This window comes from Anabrus simplex, chromosome 14 (genome assembly GCF_040414725.1).
Source record: "Anabrus simplex isolate iqAnaSimp1 chromosome 14, ASM4041472v1, whole genome shotgun sequence".
Taxonomy (NCBI): Eukaryota; Metazoa; Arthropoda; class Insecta; order Orthoptera; family Tettigoniidae; genus Anabrus; species Anabrus simplex.
In genome coordinates, this window is record NC_090278.1 from 96,214,976 (window position 1) to 96,237,511 (window position 22,536).

At 42.5% G+C, this 22,536-nt stretch overlaps 1 protein-coding gene across 3 annotated transcripts in view; it reads right to left on the reverse strand.

The window, feature by feature from the left end:
- The window catches only part of LOC136885539 (uncharacterized), a 392,796-nt gene that overhangs the window by 35,257 nt on the left and 335,003 nt on the right, over positions 1-22,536 (reverse strand). The window contains exons 1-3 of one of the 3 annotated variants that reach the window (XM_068230447.1): positions 18,579-18,648; positions 8,909-9,093; positions 6,747-6,834 (exon numbers count right to left, since the gene is read on the reverse strand). In XM_068230447.1, the coding sequence (XP_068086548.1) occupies positions 6,747-6,810 (64 nt within the window). In that variant the 5' untranslated portion in view covers positions 6,811-6,834; positions 8,909-9,093; positions 18,579-18,648. Of the gene's footprint in view, positions 1-6,746; positions 6,835-8,908; positions 9,094-18,578; positions 18,649-22,536 lie in introns of those variants that run through there. The other 2 variants (XM_068230448.1, XM_068230449.1) reach the window with 2 other exon arrangements.

A 22,536-nucleotide genomic window follows, 5' to 3' on the forward strand; every position in this document is an offset into this window, starting at 1 on the left:
AACAACATGTTTAGTAATTAATGTGCATATATTTTTGGGTTCAAACAGAACCTTTGTACAACGTTGCGTGGTCTTGTTGATAGATGAGGAAGTCCGGGGTTTAGCTAAATGGTATGTGTGTTCGTCTGTGTATTATGCAAATGTTTCTTTTAATATGGTAATTATGTAGCGTAGGCACCGGTTATTTTCGTGCTAAGAACAGGAAGTAATATGTGAGTAGGGACATCAGATCATCTCACGGTGTGATCGACAGAATAATATAAAAAATGTCATGAACGGTATGAACTAACGAGGAAAGATGAACGATAGCAATCGCAAAACCTCAATTACACCGTTATGCAGACGACGATTCATATTTTAAAGTGATCATTATTTTCTTTTCCTCCCATATGTGGAGAGTTCATTGTATAGAGCTGTATCAATTTCTTTAATATGTCATATTTGAATAAATTAGTATTCGTAACCCCTATTTTATGATTCTTGTCATTTGTAGCAGTGCTAAGCAGTATCCAGTAGGCATTTGAACCCAGAGACCCTACTTTCATATTATATACATAAGGCTCCATCTTAAGTATTTGTTTCTTTTTTTTCTTTCTTTCGAACGTACCACTCCCGAAGTGTTCAGGCTGCCGGGCCAGCACAGAAAGTAGGAAGGGGAGCGATTCGAAGCTCGTTAAGCAATTCGACCCGCTCTTCAATCCAGTCTCATCCGTAGGTGTTTACCCCGTTACGTGGAGGCATTCTTATGCGTGGGTCATCCATTCGAGGCCCGGAAGGGTGTATACATAATTCTATTTCCTTAAACTGCCATTGAAAAGTATTCAAATTTAAGGACATTTTCATTACTAGACTTTATCCAATACCATTCCGAACTTTTTTCAATTTGGATTACAGTATGAAGGGGAAAATTTCGGTTTGGTTATTTTGTACGTGAACAATCTGCACCATAGGACACTTTCGATTATTGGGCCTTCACGTGCTTTGGACTGGACTTTTTCGTACTGGACATTTTCTCTGATAACCTAATTGTTTTTTGACGTTCATTAGGTAGACGTAGAAACCGAAATGTATAAACTGAAGTATTTGGACTCGATATTAACGTAAGGCCAAATGTATGGAATCCGTTGGTCAAAATCATGAGAAAGCTACTGTGCGTATCAGAAGACTTCCAGTGAAATGTCTTCGCCATTTTAAATATCTAGCGAACACAATCACTGGTAGCCTGGACCGTGGCGTTGAAATCAGACGTTCCAAACGGTAGATGTAGGAAATAGTGACAACTTAAACCTGAAACTACGTCAAACTTGGAGAAGCTCGGACAGAGAAAAAACTAGGACCTTTTCAAATGTGGATTCATCAACCGAAGAATCTAAAAATACCCTGGACTGATAGGGATGTCCTAAGAAGAGCAAATAGTGAATACTCTGCCACGCATGCGTAACACATGCATGCTAATCATAGCAGATGCTTCATCTAATACTGAAAGGAAAGAGGACATAGCTTTCAACATAGTGGCAGACAACTTTTGGAGTATCGAGCGTGGTACTTAAAAGACAAGTATACAGAATGCTTCAAGAATACGCGCCATAATTTTAGGGTTGGATTCCTCACATGCAGAGAAGGAAAATGCGTACTTTGTTGGCGTCCCCGGTCACCTGATCTGAACCCGTTGGACTTACTTGTGTGGATTTAAGCAAAGTGTTTGTTGTATGCGACTGCTGTGGAGTATGAAGCAACACTTCACGGTAGAATTGTAATGGCTTTTCAACCAGTACGTACAACATCGGACATATTCGAGTGCGTTCGTAACTCCATGCGACGTCGAGCATAAAGCCTGTAGTGTGGGTACTTGGAACACCTCTTGTAAGGTAATGACCGGAGAACATCACCGCATAACAGATTCTGATATCTCGAAAAGTACTCCCTTTCGGACCCATGTTTATATAGACTTTTTTCCTTGCCTATATTCGAGAATTGGAACCCTGAACTTACGCCGTGTATTCTTGAAACACAGTTGTGGGTTTTCTTACGAGTTGTATGTGGGGCGTGAGACATTAATTTTATCTCCCCCACCCACCTTTAAAACTTGGCATATGTATTTTAATGGGCTTTTCTGCTCATTCTTATTTATAATTGTGTTATTTAACTCCTTTGGTGTGCCTTCGGGCAATTCTTAATGAAGCATTTCCTAGATCATGGCCCCAGGGTAAAATGAATTCTTCCGCCCTGGAAGCCCTCTGCCCCGATCTTGATGCGCTGGGCCTCTCTCGGAGAGGCCACGGTGGCTCGCTTGTGGTCGGGCTGTCCTTCTTCGACCCTAGGACCGCAAGGGATATGGGAGGAACATGTATATTGCTTGTAAGCCACTTGATTGGCGCTGAATTGGATTAAGGGATTATAAGACTCGAGCTACTCGTAATCTAACATATTAGAAACATGTTACGTAAAGTTATGTGTGAAACTTCTCAATCTAACTTGGTATGTTTTCAGCAGTTTTTACTTGAAGTTCTTGGAAGTTTGTGCCTATTCTAAATGTTGAATAGTGTATTGAACTTGGCCAGAAGGCTTGGGCACTTTGAGGCGTTACTTAACGAAAGTTTGTAAAGTAAAGTAAACTCGTGTCCTCATCGCGAGGTGGAGCAGCTGCGTGTACCATTTGAACCACATACCAGCCTTCCTGCCATTCTTAAATTTTTGCAGTACCGGGAATCGAACCCGGGTCCCCGAGGACGGCAACTAATGACGCTAACGGGGGCGGACAGTTTGTAAAGTACCTGAAACTTTTAAGTGTATTGTGTTTTAGGTGGATTTTCTGCTCCCCGTCGAGTAAATTAATTAGGTGAATAATTAGTGCGTTTTGAGTCTGGTATTGTCAATTAAGCTTTAGATATCGTTGGAATTAAATTATGAAACTGATTAGAGCGTAGGATAGCTGTCAAAACTTAATCCCACGTGGGCAGGTGTCTTGTGAACTATTCTAGGGTATGTATCAACGTAACCTTTAATTATGTTAATATTTAATTCATTCTATAGTTGTTAGTGTCTATTAATGTTGTTAAATAAACTCTAGTCAAGCGGATGTCCTACGGCTATCAAGTATCCCCTGTAGCCCGTGTGTATAAACGAAAGGGTGATAGACATAAAGCTGAAAATTACAGGCCAGTCAGTTTGACATGCATTGCATGTAAGCTTTGGGAAAGCATTCTTTCTGATTATATAAGACATGTTTGCAAAATTAATAACTGGTTCGATAGAAGGCAGTTTGTGTTTAGGAAAGGTTATTCCGCTGAAGCTCAACTTGTAGGATTCCAGCAAGATATAGCAGATATCTTGGATTCAGGAGGTCAGTTGGACTGTATTGCGATTGACCTGTCTAAGGCATTTGATAGGGTGGATCATGGGAGACTACTGGCAAAAATGAGTGCAATTGGACTAGACAAAAGAGTGACTGAATGGGTTGCTATATTTCTAGAAAATAGATCTCAGAGAATTAGAGAAGGTGAAGCTTTATCTGACCCTGTAATAATTAAGAGGGGAATTCCTCAAGGCAGTATTATTGGACCTTTATGTTTTCTTATATATATAAATGATATGAGTAAACAAGTGGAATCAGAGATAAGGCTTTTTGCGGATGATGTTATTCTGTACAGAGTAAGAAATAAGTTACAACATTGTGAGCAACTGCAAAATGACCTCGAAAATGTTATGAGATGGCCGGTAGGCAATGGTATGATGATAAACGGGGATAAAAGTCAGGTTGTGAGTTTCAATTTTAATTACTGCGTTGATGGGGTGAAAGTTCCCTTTGGGGATCATTGTAAGTATCTAGGTGTTAATATAAGGAAAGATCTTCATTGGGGTAATCACATAAATGGGATTGTAAATAAAGGGTACCGATCTCTGCACATGGTTATGAGGGTGTTTAGGGGTTGTAGTAAGGATGTAAAGGAGAGTGCATATAAGTCTCTGGTAAGACCCCAACTAGAGTATGGTTCCAGTGTATGGGACCCTCACCAGGATTACTTGATTCAGGAACTGGAAAAAATCCAAAGAAAAGCAGCTCGATTTGTTCTGAGTAATTTCCGACAAAAGAGTAGCGTTACAAAAATGTTGCAATGTTTGGGCTGGGAAGACTTGGGAGAAAGAAGACGAGCTGCTCGGCTAAGTGGTATGTTCCGAGCTGTCAGTGGAGAGATGACGTGGGAGGACATCAGTAGACGAATAAGTTTGGATGGTGTCTTTAAAAGTAGGAAAGATCACAATATGAAGATAAAGTTGGAATTCAAGAGGACAAACTGGGGCAAATACTCATTTATAGGAAGGGGCGTTAGGGATTGGAATAACTTACCAAGGGAGATGTTAAATAAATTTCCAATTTCTTTGCAATCATTTAAGAAAAGGCTAGGAAAACAACAGATAGGGAATCTGCCACCTGGGCGACTGCCCTAAATGTAGATCAGTAGTGATTGATTGATATCTTCACCCTCTGGGTAGTTTCCTAAATCCTTGCGTAGTCCAGATCCTATGGAGCCGCACCTTCTTATGGTCTTGTCGGTGATAATTCAGCAATACTTAGGCTCATGCATCATCTCGGAGTGCCGCTCGATTCCTGATGTCAAGACAAAAGTCAGTGGACCGTGCGAGTAGAGGCGCGCGGCTGTGAGCTTGCATCCGGGAGATAGTAGGTTCGAATCCCACTATCGGCAGCCCTGAAGATGGTTTTCCGTGGTTTCCCATTTTCACACCAGGCAAATGCTGGGGCTGTACCTTAATTAAGGCCACGGCCGCTTCCTTCCAACTCCTAGGCCTTTCCTATCCCATCGTCGCCATAAGACCTATCTGTGTCGGTGCGACGTAAAGCCCCTAGCAAAAAAAAAGTCAGTGGCGGATTGTTGCTGTTGATAGCGTGCAATTATCAATAATTAAACAATTGTAGTGCACGGCAGTAGTGGTAATATACATACGATACTGATATAATATAGAATAGAATTAGTAAATAAGTATAGTTTAAACAAAAAAGGTCGTAGAAAAAGAGGCGCAGATACTAATAATAATTGAACGATGAAGACGCGCAGTAGGAAGGAGCTAGGCCAAGAAATGAAAGAATATAGGAACAAGAGAAAACCAAATATTAACAATATAAACAAGATATATTTAACAATAAACAAATAAATAATGAAATATTTTGCAACAAGATAATAAATCGACGACAAGAGTTCGATAAATAGTGAATTATATAGAGGAAACCTGAGAAGATAGGAAAAATGTGCCACATTCACAATATAGATTTAAGAAATGTATCCAAACAAAACTTATGACCAAATACAAAGCGTACAATTAAGAATATATAAAACTTAATATGAAAAAGGAGCAAAACCTGAAAAAAAGAAAATGCTAAAGGAAGGGAAAGGGGAAGTGGGGAAAGGATTTTCTTCGCCGTGTGTGTCTATGCTGCGGGATCTGTTATTACGATATTTATAATACAAAGTAGCATACGCCCTAGGAGGTGGATGACGAGATGTACAATTTTTTACGTTGTCCGTAGCGCAGTTCGGGATTGAAAAATGTTTGCAGAAATAAAGTCTTGCATATGTGAATTGAAGATACAAATTTAAGCCGGCGGAAGAAACGTTCAGCTGTGGCAGATGGCCCAATAGAAAATTTAATGTCCAAATAACATAATGATAAATCTTGCTCACCAAATTGCTTGAAGAAATAGCAGTCCAGATGCAAGTGACATATACAACGTAGCACAGTTATTATGGTGCTCCACCACTCCGAGACGAAGGCAGACTCAATTTTTGGAGCAGCGGAGTGGGAATATATAGCAGAACAGGAAGATCGAGAAAGGTAAAGAAGCTGAAAGCCAGCATGTTTCAGAAGCGTCATTATCACGTGTCCAATAGGTAAGCACAGCACACACACAAGTGGAGAAGGCGAAGCGTAGAGTCACGTGATGAATGGAGTAGCCAGACAACAGGTGAGCGGAGTAGTTGAATGCGTGGAGCAGCGGCATGCAAGGTCAGGAATATACGTAGTATAAGAGGAGATCGTAACAGGATGGATAAAATGGCGCCAAATTACTGGAGTACTGTGCGATAAAGAAATCCATGGCATCGGAACATCAACAGGCACTTGTAGAAATGAAGATGCTGCGGTGGTCCATTGGCTTGACTCGACTAGACCATATCAGGAAGGCTGAATGTGCGCAAGTAATTCAAGGTTCTCCCAGTTACAGAGAAAACGCGTGAATCCCACCTGCGGCAGTATGAACATGTAATTGGTAGGAATGAAACTGAACGTGGAGGGTGACCTCAAACACGGTGGCTGGACCGGGTGAGAGAAGACATGCGGCTCACCAAACTCAGCCCAGGGAAGCTGTGGATCGACTAAAGTAGAGGAAACATTGCAAGCAGCCACACCAAACAAATTCTAAGAATTTGCGTCGCACGAACATATCCAAGGATTTAAGCGATGCAAGAAGGGGAAAGAATTACAAAGGCAGTGGCCGTCTCCTTAGTTAGGGTGCAGCCTGGGGTGATAGCACGGAAACCATCTTCAGGTCTGTGGAGCCCCTACGATCCCAAACCCCTGTTGTTTATTCCTTGCTGGGGCTGTATCTTAGTTAAGACCAGGGCCACTGCCTTCCCGATCCTGGCCCTTCCCCCTTCTTGCGTCAATGAAATCATTCAATGTGTCTGTGTGACGTTAAAGCACTATATATATTCCATGTCAGGTTGTCATACCTTTCAGTTCGCTTGCACTCGCTGCAGCGACGAGCGCCACCAGCACGATGTAAACTCCTTGCATATTGAACGTCTTACGTCACTTTCCCTGAAACAAGAATAACAATCAAAGCACTCTTCCCATTAACACACAGAATACTTACCCTACACCAGCACCATATTAATCGTTTCTTACATTTCCCTTTGCGAAAATAAAATGATCATACAATATGTCTTAAAATGAGTGACGCGATGTTACCTAGCGACCGTGCAATGCAGTGATGGCCATGGCGTGTACCTCTCAAGGTACTGTTGCTAGGTAACATCACTTCACGCATTTCGTTACAACTCTAAAGCAGACCCTACACGGTCAGTAATATTGAGTCAATAATATTGACACTACGCATCAATATTGTAGCGACATTACATGATCATTATTACTGTCAATATTTTGGTCAGTACTGCTTACCATTGCGGTATTCTCACTTTACAAATAAAAAGTCAATAACCGTCAATACGGAATGAGATTCATAACATGCAATTGCGGTATTCAATCAAAATGGATCGTAAATGACGGGCATGTGTAGCTATCACATTAGCACTCTGCACGAAACGCGGTGTTAAACGTAAACGATGGGTTAAAGATTAGCTTAGGAGAAGGGAAGAACATTATCATATGTTGAGGAAAATACAATATACCGAAGCAGAAGATTGTCAGAACTATCTCCGAATGAGTGAGGGTACTTTTGCGAAATTACTAGGAATGGTAGACTCTTTTCTAATAAGGCAAAACACAAACATGCGGACCTGTTTATCGGTGGCAGAGAGATTAGCGGTGACATTGAGGTATCTTGCAACTGGTAGAAATTTTGAAGATTTAAAGTTTTCCGCTATAATGTCACCAGTTTCCACCAGAACAGCAGTTGTGGAAGCATGTGAAGTATTGTGTTACGTTTATTCTGGCAGCGTTTCATATAGCTCGATAAACTTTTGCAATAGGCCTACTTGGTGCTTCCATAAGCACCTCTACTTGACCTTGGTGAGAAACACATCGCTGCTCCGTTAATAATGACAGAAATAATGACGAGCGCACTCACACGGTCAGTATAACTGTCAGTATCCCCACCACTCTACAGTACTGACGCTTGCTGATCAGGGAATCCGGATCTGCTTCAGAACTGGCCTTCATTCCATCATTCCAGTCCATACACGATCAGTATTACTCTCAATATTTTTTGGTACTGACAGTTTTATTGACCGTGTAGGGTCTGCTTAAGACATAGCCTGTCACTGTCAGCGTGGAGTGGCGAGCTGAGCATCGCGCATGGAGTTGTACTGCGATCTAGAGGTGGGAACAGAGCGAGTAATACCGGTGAGTAATCCGGTTGTAGCGGTAGAGCGCACCACCGACCCCCTGCGCTTACAACTGCAAGTACTCGCGGAGGACCAGAGCACAGTGTAGCGCACGACAAGTGTTTAACAAGGGGAGACCACGACGTTCAGATCACGGATTATCTTCAAACTTTATAAACTTTTAGTAGTCCATTAGGACAAGATAATGTGCAAATAGTAAGGCGTACTACTTAGGCGTTTTCGAGAAAATCGCAAGAGAATTTTCGCGTCGATTGTACCGGTGCGTTGCGGTCACGAGCACCAGATGGCGACGGTCGAGTGATTAGCGTTCAAGCTCCGTAATCGCTGCATCACTGGATCGAGTCTCGCTCGTCGCTTTTTTGTTTTTCAACACCGGTCATATTATTTCAAATATATTGCGGGTCAAAGCGTCCGGGTACCTTACTCGATTTCACTGTCAGGTATGAGGTATTTCACAAATCACGACAGGAATACATTATGCATTGGACCGTTTACTTGTTGATAATTATAAATGATAATTTTTTTGTAGTCCACCTCTGTCGTGGAGTGGTTAGTGTGAGTGGCTCCCACCCCAAGATGCCCGGATTTGATTCCCGGCTCTGCCACGAAATTTGAAAAGTGGTACGAGGGCTGGAACGGGGTCCACTCAGCCTCGGGAGGTCAACTGAGTAGGTAGGGATTCGATTCCCTCCTCAGCCATCCTCGAAGTGGTTTTCCGTAGTTTCCCATTTATTTCTCCTCAGAGTAAATGCCGGGATGTAGGCCCCTACCTAATGTAAGGCCACGGCCGTTCCTTCCCTCTTCCTTACCTATTCCTTCCAATCTTCCCATCTCTGCACAAGGCCCCTGTTCAGCATAGCAGGTGAGGTCGCCTGGGCGAGGTACTGGTCATCCTTCCCAGTTTCATCCCCGACCCAAACTCTCGCGCTCCAGGACACTGCCCTTGAGGCGGTAGAGGTGGGATTCCTCGCTGAGTCCGAGGAAAAAACCGACCCTGGAAGGTAAACAGATTAAGAAAGAAAGAAAGAAAGAAAGAATTTTTTGTAATGATAAACATTAGTAAAGAGCCACATAACATTGAAAATCCAATAAAAGCTCATGCAAATATACTTTTTTTCATTATATTACCTTTGAATTGTAATATATATGAAATAATATGACCAGTGTTGAAAAACAAAACGACAAGCGGGACTCGATCCAGTGGGCCAGCGATTACGGAGCTTGAACGCTAACCACTCAACCACCATAGTTTCGTGCTCAAGAACGCAACGCACCGGTACATATTGGACGCGAAAACTTCTCTTGCGATTTTCTCGAGAACGCCTTAGTAGTACAACTTTCTACTTGCACGTTATCTTGACCTAATGGACTACTAAAAGTTTACAAAGTTTGAAGATACTCCGTGGTCGTCCGAACGTCGTGGCCACCCCTTGTAAAGGTATTGAACCTGTATTCAGTCTGTGTTTCTTAATCTGCGTCTATATTTCCTCCGCTTGTTGTTTATTGTAGATGATGCAAAGCATAGCAGATAATAATTGTGGGATTCGTTTGATATTTAATCCCATATTGAGATGGTATTCATGTTGTATAATATTTAAGGAATTGCATAAATTTTTACAGAAATTTGTACCACAAATGCCACGTAAACCGTCTGATGCATGGCAGTTCTTTGAAATTACTGGTGATAAAAATAAGCAAAATGCAAATTTTGGGGCCGCGTTTACGCGACCGGGGCGTATCAAATTTGTGGGATTATATCAAGAGGCATCACAAGGATGAAATGAGCAGGTCGGCTTCTCCAGGAGAAAACAACATTCCTGTATTCAGAAAAATAGTTCTGTTGTGAGAAAAGGGCATTGCATTTACGTTGCCATACAATTAACGTATTTAAACGTGCCGCCACATTACATTCACCCGGTACAACCGGGTGATGACGTCACAGCAACTGCTCCGCTCCGCTCCGTCCCCACCACTACTGTGATCTAGCGGTTACGTGTCTTATCCCACTTCTCCTTGCAGCGGAGGGTTTCAGCACTCAAATGAAAATGAAATGTCGTATGGCTTTTAGTGCCGGGATATCCCAGGACGGGTTTGGCTCGCCAGGTGCAGGTCTTTCTATTTGACACCCTTAGGTGACCTGCGCGTCGTGATGAGGATGAAATGATGATGAAGACAACACATACACCCAGCCCCCGTGCCATTGGAATTAACCAATTAAGGTTAAAATCCCTGACCCGACCGGGAATCGAACCCGGGACCCTCTGAACCGAAGGCCAGTACGCTGACCGTTCAGCCAACGAGTCGGACAGCACTCAAATGATATGCCTTGATCCCTATTTCACTGAAATTTGAGTAATATTCCGAGGAATGTTTATCTGTGCCACCACTGGCAAACTGCATTTGTCTGCCATCTAGCACCTACAATACACACTCCTTGATTACACCTTTCTCGGGGAAGAACCAGACTGTCAACATTATCATAAATGTAACCTAGCAACCGTGCACGCTGGCGGGCATCTGACATCAGCAGCCGTTGATGACCGAGAGACGTATTTATGATCTTTTGATTTTCGCAAACGGAAAAGTGGTTCTTATTATTATTTCTTGAATCGTTCCGCCCAAATAAGGAGCGCATTTGAACTTATTAGCACTTTCTTTGGATTTCTTATTCTATTTTCAATATCTCTTCGTCCTGTCGCTGTGTCTTTTTAACGTTGTTCAGTCCATCCTGTATTTAGGCTGGTGGGCTTTATAGAAAATTCCTGTTTGGGAATTAAGGTTCTGAACTTCATTTTATCTTGACTGGTTTCTTCATTAATGCCAATTTAATTGAGGTATTATTATGTATTATTTTTCATTTAATACTGTTAAGAAATGTAAAAATATTACGTTAACATTCTGCGTGCGCCCTAATTGTTGAAATCAAATATTAAGCATTATGCCCTTCATACTCCTTCCAGCATTCATGGATCGGAAGTTGGCTGCGTTTCCCCTCAGTTGGAAGAAGAACTGCTCCACGCATCAAAGCGAAATTATGAATAGCATCCCTGGTGAGACAGATTAATGATATAAAAAGGGAAAAGGGGTCTACAAATATAGAGAATAGATATGGAGGGAGCGGTAATTTTATCTTCAGTAGATTATGATTTATACCCCGTTATATATCAGCAGATAAGATTAGACGTCCATAGGATACACCTGCTGGAGTTCTACAAGTTTTGTAAATAAATGGCAAGTATTTCTCATCCTCGCCTTCTGATACAATCATCATACACCGCTGTATACCGGTCCCTGGGTTCGGTCTCTTTCTTCAACATATCGCCGAAGAAATCAAGTACACACACTGGCAAGAGGAAAAGTGATACAGCATAGTCTCCTCTGTAGAAAGGTGTCTTTTAACTAAGCAATTCTCATGAAAATATGATGCATAGAATTCTAACAATGAAGCATGTGGTTGAAAAATTTTACTTCTAATATTATCGGACTTAATTCACTCTTTTATAGCGGAAGTTTGACTTCCCCCTTACATCATCAGATTCTATGAAATCACAGTTTTAATTATTGTCAGTCTTTCCTTCTTTGTTCGTTAGGCCCAATTGAAGGGCGTGTTTGAATTATTAGCTTTGTCTGGCGGCTTCTACTTCTTTTTTCCAAATTCTTTTTCTCTCAAAGCCTCTTTATTAAGTCGCTGTGTTATTTGTTGCATTGTTCTGCCCACTGTTTTATCATCTTTATCCACAAATGTGTGAGTTGCAATCAGAGTTCCGAAGGCTTTACGAATTTTCATAGTACCGTCTGTACCATTTGTGGTTTTTAAATCCTGATTAATTTATTTTAACATTCATTGAATAGATTATAATACTAAGTAGTTTTTAATAGGCCTACCCCTAGGCTTACTATTAAACGCCCCTTTCGGAAATCAAACGATCTTAAAATTGTCTTCCGGTACAATATGTGTTACCTAGCAACCGTGCAGGCTGTGATGGATGGCCATGACGTACAGATCGCAGTTCTCAAGGTACTGTTGCTAGGTTACACAACGTTTCGGATGACACCCCAGCTCTAAGACATAGTCTATTATTGTCAAAACAATGGCACAGTCCGCTGTCGCTTTCTGAATATGAATAACGTTACCAACGGGCACCTCAAATATAACGAACCGTCTGATGACACAAAGAGAACAGGTTTTCTTTTAAATGCGATCATTAGCACGTTTAAAAGTGTCATGCCTTCTGGTGTGGTGATCTTAAAGAGCGTAACAAAGATAACTTGGAAGAACTTTCGACTGATGAGATTGTTTATTTTAAAGTATATATTAAGAACAATGAAATAAAACGCATTGTGTAGTGTGTTGCTTGTAAACCACATTCAAGAACTGTTACCTAATTTGGAAATTGCAATGAGAATATTTTTACAGCCACTATAACTGTATATCGTCCTTGGCGTGTTGTATATGCAGTACTGTTCAGTAACAGAAAAACTAAATGCAAATAACATCTCATAGTGTGACGTAATAATCACTTATCTGCATGTAGGACTGCCGCCCAAGTGGCCGATTGCTTATTAGTTGTTTACCTAATCTTCTCTTAAAAGACTTGCAAGAACTTGGAAAATTATGGAACATTTCCGTTGATAAATAGAATTATTCCCGAATTCCTCGTCCTGCAATTTGTCCTCTTGAATTCGAACTTCTTCTTCATATTGTGATTTTTCTTACTTGTTAAAACACCAAGCAAGCTTATTCGTCTACTAATGTCTTTCCATGCCATCTTTCCACCGACTGCTCGGAATATACCACTCAGTCGAGCAGCTCGTCTCGTGTCTCCCAAGTCTTCTCGGGCCAAAGTTCGCAACATCACTGCTCTTTAGTCGGAAATCACCCACAACAAATCCAGTTGCTTACCTTTGGATTTTTCGAATTAAGTAATCCTGGTGAGGATCTTACCATCACATCGTCATGGAGTGCCAACTCCGCAAATTTAATGGCACTATGAAGGTATCGACGAAGCCACCGATGAAAGTGTGAAATACTTAATAAAATCGGATATTCAGCTTTGAAAAATGTCGTATGGCTTTTAATGCCGGGATATCCCAGGACGGGTTCGGCTCGCCAGGTGCAGGTCTTTCAATTTGACACCCGTAGGCGACCTGCGCGTCGTGATGAGGGTGAGATGATGATGATGAAGACAACACATACACCCAGCCCCCGTGCCATTGGAGTTAACCAATTAAGGTTAAAATCCCCGGGACCCTCTGAACGGAAGGCCAGTACGCTGACCGTTCAGCCAACGAGTCGGACATATTCAGCTTTAATTGTACTGCACATACTCACTGATCAGTCCTAATTTGTAAATATTTAAATTTACTAATTTGCACATATTGGTACTGTCGTGGCAGTGTATTCTTTTGACATACGAAATAAATAAAAACAGAAAAATACATGCCGTCTTGTTTACATCCTTAATACAATCCATAAATACCCTCATAACCATGTGAAGAGATCTATTGTAGCCATTTAATATACAAAAGGATATTTTCACATTTAAGTGTATCGTATACTATTTAAGTAAGTACTGTAATATAAAATGAAATTACAACTTCGAAAATGTAGCCATTAATTTTAATTATTCTTGTCCTTCATACATTTCGGTTAGGTATGGAGTTAGAGTCCACGTAGAACACGAGTTCTGCTTCCGCACAAGAAGTTTAGTACGAGAGTCGATGCATGCAAAATCGATAGGTGATGTGTACACGCTTTGAAACATGGCTGTTCATACTGCTGCTCTTAACGACGTCGAGCCAAGGATTGATTACGTGACCGTGACGTCACAGCCACGTGCTCTTGTTTAGTAAACAAAGCCACGCGCTTTTTTGACAGCTGTCGTCTTGACGGACCCTAACCTCACTTTGAAGGACAATAGAGCGTCGCTAACCTCACTGCTGCCATCTTGACGGCGGTAAAGCTCAAGGCTGCCACCTTATGCATGTTATAGTGCGGAATTTAAAATCCAGCAACAGAACATTGCTAACCTTACTCTTGCCATCTTGATGAGCTTAAACCTTACTGTTGCTACCTTGGTTATACGCTTTTGTGTTAGTTTACTGTTAATCGCTAAGCTGTTCGCATCATCGAAGTAGAGAGTAACAAATGTCAAGTAGATTTAAAGAAGAATCTGTTAGCAGAAGATAAAAGTCCGTCATGGAAAAACCTATTTCTAGGTATATTTGCGAAGAGTGTGGAAAAGTATTTTCCCGAAGCTATCACAAGAGACGTCATGAGATATCATGTAGGACAATTTTTCAATGCAAACATTGTAGAAGAGAGTTCAAGAACGCATACAACGCTCAACGTCATGAAGCCGCGTGTAACGTAGCTTCATCGGGAACAAAATACAAAGAGCTTAACCATATTGAAGCGAACACTGATTTATGTTTAAAAAGTACACCTCTGCGAGAGATTTTTAATTCTCCCTTGTTGTCCAGGCCTGCTACAAGTTCTGTTACTAAGCACAAACTTCAAGATAAAGAGAGGCAAGATCATGATTATGATAAGGATAATGATGTTGATCAAAACAGTAGTAAAGGGAAAGTAGAAGAAGAAGAAGAAAATCTTAATGTTTCATTGCCATTACATCTTGATGATTTTACTTCATTTCCTAAGCCTACTACACGTTCTGTCGCAGTGCAAACATCTCAAGAAGAGATGCAAGGTAAAAAAGAAGGAAATTTCAACGCTTCATCGCTATCGAAACAAGTTAAGTTTGTACCTAGAAACGCTACTGCTGAAGCACGTATTACATCAAAACAAGTCCCTACACATCAACTGTCTGCATATAGACTCAAAGTTCACAACAAGCCTCTGTTACCCTATGTAGATATAAGCTACTGTAAAGACCCCAACGTACTCGTAAAACGTTTACAACTGCTAAGAGCCTATCATGATGCTGGTTACACACAGTACAAAGAAGATATTTTTGAAATAGAGCATGAATTACGTCGTATAGGTATTATTAAGTAAGCGCTTACCCTCACCTAAGTCATCGATCTGTAGTATATAGCCGATCGAGTAGCTATATTCGTATAGATTATTTCCCAACATTCTCCCTTCCTTAGGGTGTTAACTCCGCCTCTAGTTGTAGAGCCGGTCTCAACCCCAGATAAAGAGAGGAGAGGCACCCTAGCCCTTTAGCCCTTTTGCCCATTAGCACTTTAGCCCTTTTGCCCGTTAGCCCTTCAGCCTATTAGCCCTACAAGGAATGTGCGGTAATCTAATCTTCTTAGAACAAAGGTATCCCCTGACATGTTCTAAACACATGTTGTATCGAGTACAGTGTTCTATTTTAGTCTTGATTACTTATTTAGTGTTCTAAACACTTCAATCAATGTTCCGATCACATGATAAATTTCTCGGCATAGAGTGCAGTGTTCGATTCTAGTCTTGTTACGTTTCTTTTGTGATTTGCAAGTCTAAACATGCTTAATGACGTCATCACTGCAGCACGTGCTTACTCTAGCTATTCCGATGCAGGTTTAAACTTGTTCGATAGAGCTATGCCTTGACATAAGAGGAGGCCTTAACAGCTTATGTATAGCCGCTATTGTCTAAAGATAGCTGCTGTGAAGAAAAAGCACGTCGAATTTTTCAAATTGCCCGCCACCACATTTCAAAGGTATGAGGTTTAGTGCTGTAAAAATACCTGCACGATGCAAAGCTAGCTTTCTTCATCAGAGCAGCCACCATCTTGTGTGAGCACCTCTAGGCCGTATCATAAGCAGTTGTGTATAGTCATCGTCTTGTAGCTGCTACCTTGTGCAAGCGCTATGTATAGCCGCCATCTTGTAGAAATAGATAGCTGCCAAAGGGCCTAAGTAGGAATCGAACCGTCGATCTCATCATTAGACTATGTTTTTCTTATGTTATCATGTTCCTGATACTGCAAACCTAGGTATCAGGTAGAAAAATTTTGTCCGTTTTGCTCTACGATGCACCGTTTTCGAGATATTTAACATTTTGCATTTAAGCCCCAAGTTTAATGAATCGAACTAGCATGACACGTTAGCCTCTAAGCTAGCTTTCTTCACAAGAGCAGCAGCCATCTTGCGCAAGCACCCTTAAGGAGTCTCATAAGGAATCGTGTATAGCCGCCATCTTGCGTCCGCCATCTTGCGTCCGCCATCTTGCGTCCGCCATCTTGCGCAAGCATCCTTAGGGCACCTCTCGCCATCTTGTGCAAAAGATCCTTAAGCCGCCTCATAAGGGCAACCGCCATCTTGCGCAAGCATCCCTAGGGCGTCTCATAAGTAGCCTTGTATAACCGTCATCTTGCGCAAGCATCCCAAGGGCGTTTCATAAGAACCTATGTATAGCGGCCATCTTGCATAAGCACCTTTAAGGAGTCATGTATAGCCACCATCTTGTGCAATTAGCGTCGAGAGATGGCTGATGTAGAATTTTTCTTTTTAAATTATCCGCCACCATATTTCAAAGGTATGTACCTAAAGAGTGTAGCACTGAGGTTTGCGATGTAAGATGGGGGATGACAGCTGACAAAGAGCGCGTGAGTTTGTTTAGTAAACAAGAGCACGTGGAATTTTTCAATTTGCCACCACCACATTTCAAAGGTATCTAGGTAAAGATGGCGGATGACAGCTAACGGAACTTTTCAAATTGTCCGCTACTACTTGTCATAAAGAGGGCAGCACGGTGCTCTGTGGATTAAAGATGACGGATGACAGCTGACGAAATTGCCCGCATGATAGCAACACAGTGCTCTATTGATTAAAGATGGCGGATGACAGCTGTCAAAAAAGCACGTGGCTTTGTTTCCAAACAAGAGCACATAGAATTTGCCGCCACCACATTTCAAAGGTATCTAGCTAAAGAGTGCTGCACTGAGGTTTGTGATGCAAGATAGTGGATGACAGCTATCAGAAAAAAAGCACGTGAGTTTGTTTCCAAACAAGAGCACGTGGAATTTGCCACCGCCACAAAGAGGGCAGCACTGTGCTCTATAGATTAAAGATTGCGGATGACAGCTGTCAAAAAAGCACGTGGATTTGTTTACCGATTCAAATCTCGCGCTAGTGAGGTTAAGTTGGTAGCACTAAGGTTTAGGCCCGCCAAGATGGCAGCACTGCCGATGACAGGTGACGAATTTGCAGCTACTGCGATAAAGAGGGCAGCACGGTGCTCTCTTGATTAAAGATGGCTACTGTCACGTGGAATTGCCTGCCACCACATTTCAAAGGCAAAGAGGGCAGCACGGTGCTCAAAGATGGCTGCTGTCAAAAAGCATTTTTCAAATTATCCGCCACCACATTTCAAAGGTAAGTAGCTAAAGAGGGCAGCACTGTGCTCTATAGATTAAAGATTGCGGATGGCTGCTGTCAAAAAGCACGTGGATTTGTTTACTGATTCAAATCTCGCGCTAGTGAGGTGAAGTTGGTAGCACTAAGGTTTAGGCCCGCGAAGATGGCAGCACTGCCGATGACAGGTGACGAATTTGCAGCTACTGCGATAAAGAGGGCAGCACAGTGCTCTGTAGTTTAAAGATGGCGGATGACAGCTGTCAAAAAAGCACGTGGATTTGTTTACCGATTCAAATCTGGCGCTAGTTAGGTTAAGTTGGTACCACTGAGGTTTAGGCCCGTCAAGATGGCAGTACTGAGGTTTGCGATACGTTGTTGTCTGTCAAAAAGCACGTGGCTGTCAAAAAGCACGTGGATTTGTTTACAAATTCAAATCTCGCGCTAGTTAGGTTAAGTTGGTACCACTGAGGTTTAGGCCCGTCAAGATGGCAGTACTGAGGTTTGCGATGCGTTGTTGTCTGTCAAAAAGCACGTGGCTGTCAAAAAGCACGTGGATTTGTTTACAAATTCAAATCTCGCGCTAGTTAGGTTAAGTTGGCAGCACTGGAAGAGGCCTCTGGCTGTGGTGGTGGTGGCGGCCGAACCATCCAATTATACTACTGTTATATATTCCTGTGTTTATTTAAATATGGGCATTACTCTAAAAGTAATCTTCGGTGTTTGTCTTGTGTAAATAATTCAGCTCCCTTCTTGAAATTTGCTAATATTCTCGGGCTGAAGAGAAACCACTCTGTAATAAAGCACACAAGCATATTACATGTACGTCAATAAGAATACACTCAGGCCAAATCTGCAAAGTCGTGACAAGACAATCTTAGGTTAGGTTAAGTTAATAACGAAATTTCCTTCTATTTGAACTGAACTGACCTTTTTGGAAGAAGTTCTTGCAGATTCTTCTTGCTTCCTATATATCGTAATTTCATTCTACTCAAGCAAATTGGACGAAATAAGACCATAATGCTGCATTATTCGAAAATGTCATTATTTTACTTAACTGGTATTACCCAAACATATTTACAATCCCACAGAAAAAAAATATCCTTTACTCATACCCACAAATGTAATACTAGTGATTTCACAACACACCAGTGGCAATATAATCGTACTTACAGAAGAAGAGCCCGGCTCGGAGTCTTACAACAATAGGCCGGTGTCTGTTTATAAGAGCTGGCGCTATCTTTCGAGGACTCTTCAGCTTATCTGATCTCATTACTCAGATAATGGATGGCGCAACAATCTCTCTACAAAATGGAACTTTCTTACATTCCTACCTTCTCCCGCCACCACTTATTCCTTCGCCTGTTGCTATGTAGACCTATGGAAATGTGACCGTGACGTCATCGTTCTGGAAAACGCTCGCTCCATGGGCGCCCGCAGGATCTTTTCCAGGGGGGGGGGCACATTAACAATTTTCTTGAATATAAAAACCAATATAACGTCAGCAACATTAAATTGTTTACAGAAACTTCCAGTTATAACATATGCTAGATGACTGTCAGTAATTTCAGTTTATGAAATAATCTGGTATGATATTAAACAATTGAACATCAACATCTTTAGAATTCCAGGGGGGGGAGCAAGTGCCCCCCTTGCCCCCCCGTTGCGGGCGCCCATGGCTCGCTCTATCTTAACTATTCTTCTAGATTTTTCCATCGTGCTATATATCCCGGGCTCCACCCCTCACAACGTCTTTGATCGACCTCTCTAACGAGGACAGCTGATCTCCGTTTACGCATCTGCAAATATTTTTGCTCGGCCGGGTGGCTATCATCTTTACTTTTCTACCTCGCCGACCTTAATCTAGCACAGGGCCTCTCAAACACCGAAAATCTCACGCGTGCAAACAGCGGCGCAGAGTTCCTGTGCACAGTGCATCGGTTCCACTCGCCTAAGCTCGGCTCAACTCGGCTCAGATTTGGAGCGCTACGGAGCAAATGAGGAAGAGGGAGGCAGGCGTGAGGAAAGAGAAAGACAGGGCTATTGCTCGAAATTGGGGAGTGGGGGTCTGCACTCTGGTCAAGCAAGCGAAGTCGTCTTTTGCACCCTGAGAGGCCCTGATCTAGCATACAGGCTGACACCGAGTTGGCAGTCGGTCTTCCCACGACCATGTATACCTGTTTCATTCTCGGTGTAGATTTGGTGCTCTCTGAAGACGACATTTTCACAGAACTCTGCACAGCCGACGTCCCAGTCCATAATGTCTCCAGGCTGCTGAACGTTCTACTATATCTACGCAGAGAGGAAGACTTGCCTACTCCTTCCACCATCTTAGATCAACTCTTCGCCGACTCATCTACTCCTCCCGTAGTCAATGAGTCTCAACCCAGGACTACGACTTACCACTTCATCTATTCCCGTCACTACGCCACCCTCCACCCATTATGTCATCATCCCTCCCTCTTTCCTCGTTTCCCACACAATCTAGTCCCCAGCAACTCCCTGTCACACCATCGGATTCAATCACTGCCACCACCTCCATGTTTACACGATACGCCTAGCTGTGTAGCCTAATCTGTGGCCTCGACCCTACCATCTCTGAACAGGACATACTACGTGAACTTCGAAGAGCAGGCGCCCTCGCCCGTCGTGCGTTCCGGATCCAGAACAGCTCCGGCCCTACATTCATGGTTCGCCTCCACCTTCCGACTGCAGACGACGTCCAACAAGTTTTTTTGCTATGTGCTTTACGTCGCACCGACAAAGATAGGTATTATGGCGACGATGGGATAGGGAAGGCCTAGGAGTGGGAAGGAAGCGACCTTGGCCTTAATTAAGGTACAGCCCCAGAATTTGCCTGGTGTGAAAATGGGAAACCACGGAAAACCATCTTCAGGGCTGCCGACAGTGGGATTCGAACCCACTTATCTCCCGGATGCAAGCTCACAGCTGCGCGACTAACCACACGGCCAACTCGCCCGGTACGTCCAACAACTGATCGTCACAGACGCAAATATTTACCGCCATCGTTACCGAGTTGAGCCTTCGCAAACTCTTCGCTCTCCCTCCAATAATGCCTCCCGTTGCCAGCTCCTCCTCCAGTTCCACCCCCTCAACCAGTCTGTCCACCCCTCTCCTACCTAGTTTCTTCCCTCAACCACTTTCGACATTGGATCTCTTTCGATTTGTTACCACCTCACTTTGTAATATCACCGCTACCCTCCATCTTCCTCCTGGCACCCTTCTCTAGATTTCACTCCTCGCGTACATTTTCCATCATTCCCATCCTCATAAGCACATCGTCTACCCACCTCCCTCATCTAACACACCGCACGGTTTTCTTCACTTCTCCCGGCCCGAGAGAGAGCGACACACTCTAGGGGGCCCACCCCACCCTTTGGCCGGGGAATGTAGACTCCGCCGCCGCCCTCACAAGTCAGTCTCGCATCGTTAGAGGGTGGTGGAGCACAAGACATGTGTGCCGTCTTGTTAGTGGCCATTACCATCTTGGCCTAATTTCATCTGACATCTTGGTGAGCAAGAACAATCGTAAAGTTATTTGCACCTTGCCTCGTCTGGCCTCAGTGTTAACGTTTAAAACGCGAATGCCTTTCTTTCCAACTTAAATTTCTTGCAAACGATACTCTGGACAAGAGAACATTAATTGAAATCACCTATATTGCCTGCTTACGATGTCTACTAGTAGTTGTATGTCTCAAGATAACATAGCTACCCGACGAAGAATCTCAGTATCTCTTCATTCCTGATTCGATGTACCCACCTGACCTTTAGTATCGTTCTGTAACACCATATTTCAAAAACTTCTATAATCGTTCTTTCTGAGCTAGTTATCCTCCATGTTTCACTTCCGTACAATGCCACGCTCCACACGAAAGTCTTCAAAAACGACTTTCTAATTCCTATGTCAATGTTCTCAGTGAGAAATTTTCTTTTCCTAAGAAAGTTCTTCCTTGATTGAGCTGGTTTGGATTTTGTGTCCTCCTTATGTCTGCTTTATTTTACTACCCAAGTATGTAATTATAAAAAATGAATTTGAATGGAAATAATCTTTGATAATACAGCTTAGGAAAGTATAATATTAAAATAGATAGTCGAATTTAATAAGCGACAGTTAATACTCGTCCAATAGACAGTATATCGTGGAATGTCTACCAAGGTGTCGAAGTGCTAAAAATAAGTATAGCATTAACGTGTAAACAAGTCCTACGTATAACCTGCAGAGATGGCTACGGATCCTTTAATGGCAGATGTGGCAAATTATTATCACTGGTGTATAGATCCCAAGGGCACGGCAGATGATCAGCGCGACCACCTCAAATTTCACAAGCTCATATGCAGGCTCATAAATGACTTTCTTCTCTCTATGAACGTCGCACGGCTGGGTAGAGCTGACTTCCAAACGGACCTAATTCGAGCCAGGCTTTTAGGTGACGATATCTACCCGCCTATTGCTGCAACTTCTTTATGAGCGACATCTCCCCGTAGTGAAGAGTTTCACAGCGTAAGCAGAAGACAAGACCGCTGACAGCGGTTACCGTCCCCAACAGTACCAGTCATCTTTAGAGTTGGATAGACCCTGATGGTGCCACATCCATTTGTTAGCGGGTGAATATTCCGTGATGAGGATCACACCTTTGCCTTCCTCATAATTAACAACAGAAATCGAACTCTCGACCTCTTAGTTCGTTCGTTCCTAAGCGAGAATTAACAAAGGATTGAGAAGGTCCCGGATGGTGTTAGTTTCAGGTTTTGTAGACATCCTTACTCTCGCAGGACGTGGAATCGAGCTCGCTTGGACATACTTGTTCTGTGACTCGGAGCCAGTGTACCTCGAAGTCTCACCGAAATGTTACCTGTGGCCAAGTTTAGGTGAAAGTAGTTTTGAGAGGCAGGTCGCTCATGGGAGTCAACACGCAAGACCTGCACCATACATTATATATATACATAAGAGTTTTGTCTGTACATTGCTCAGAATTTAAAAAGGATGGTATTTCTGTATCGGTCATGTCCACAGTAACAAGTAAATGCACTTTTAAATTTTCCGTATGTATGTATGTATGTATGTATGTATGTATGTATGTATGTATGTATGTACACGCATCACGAGGAA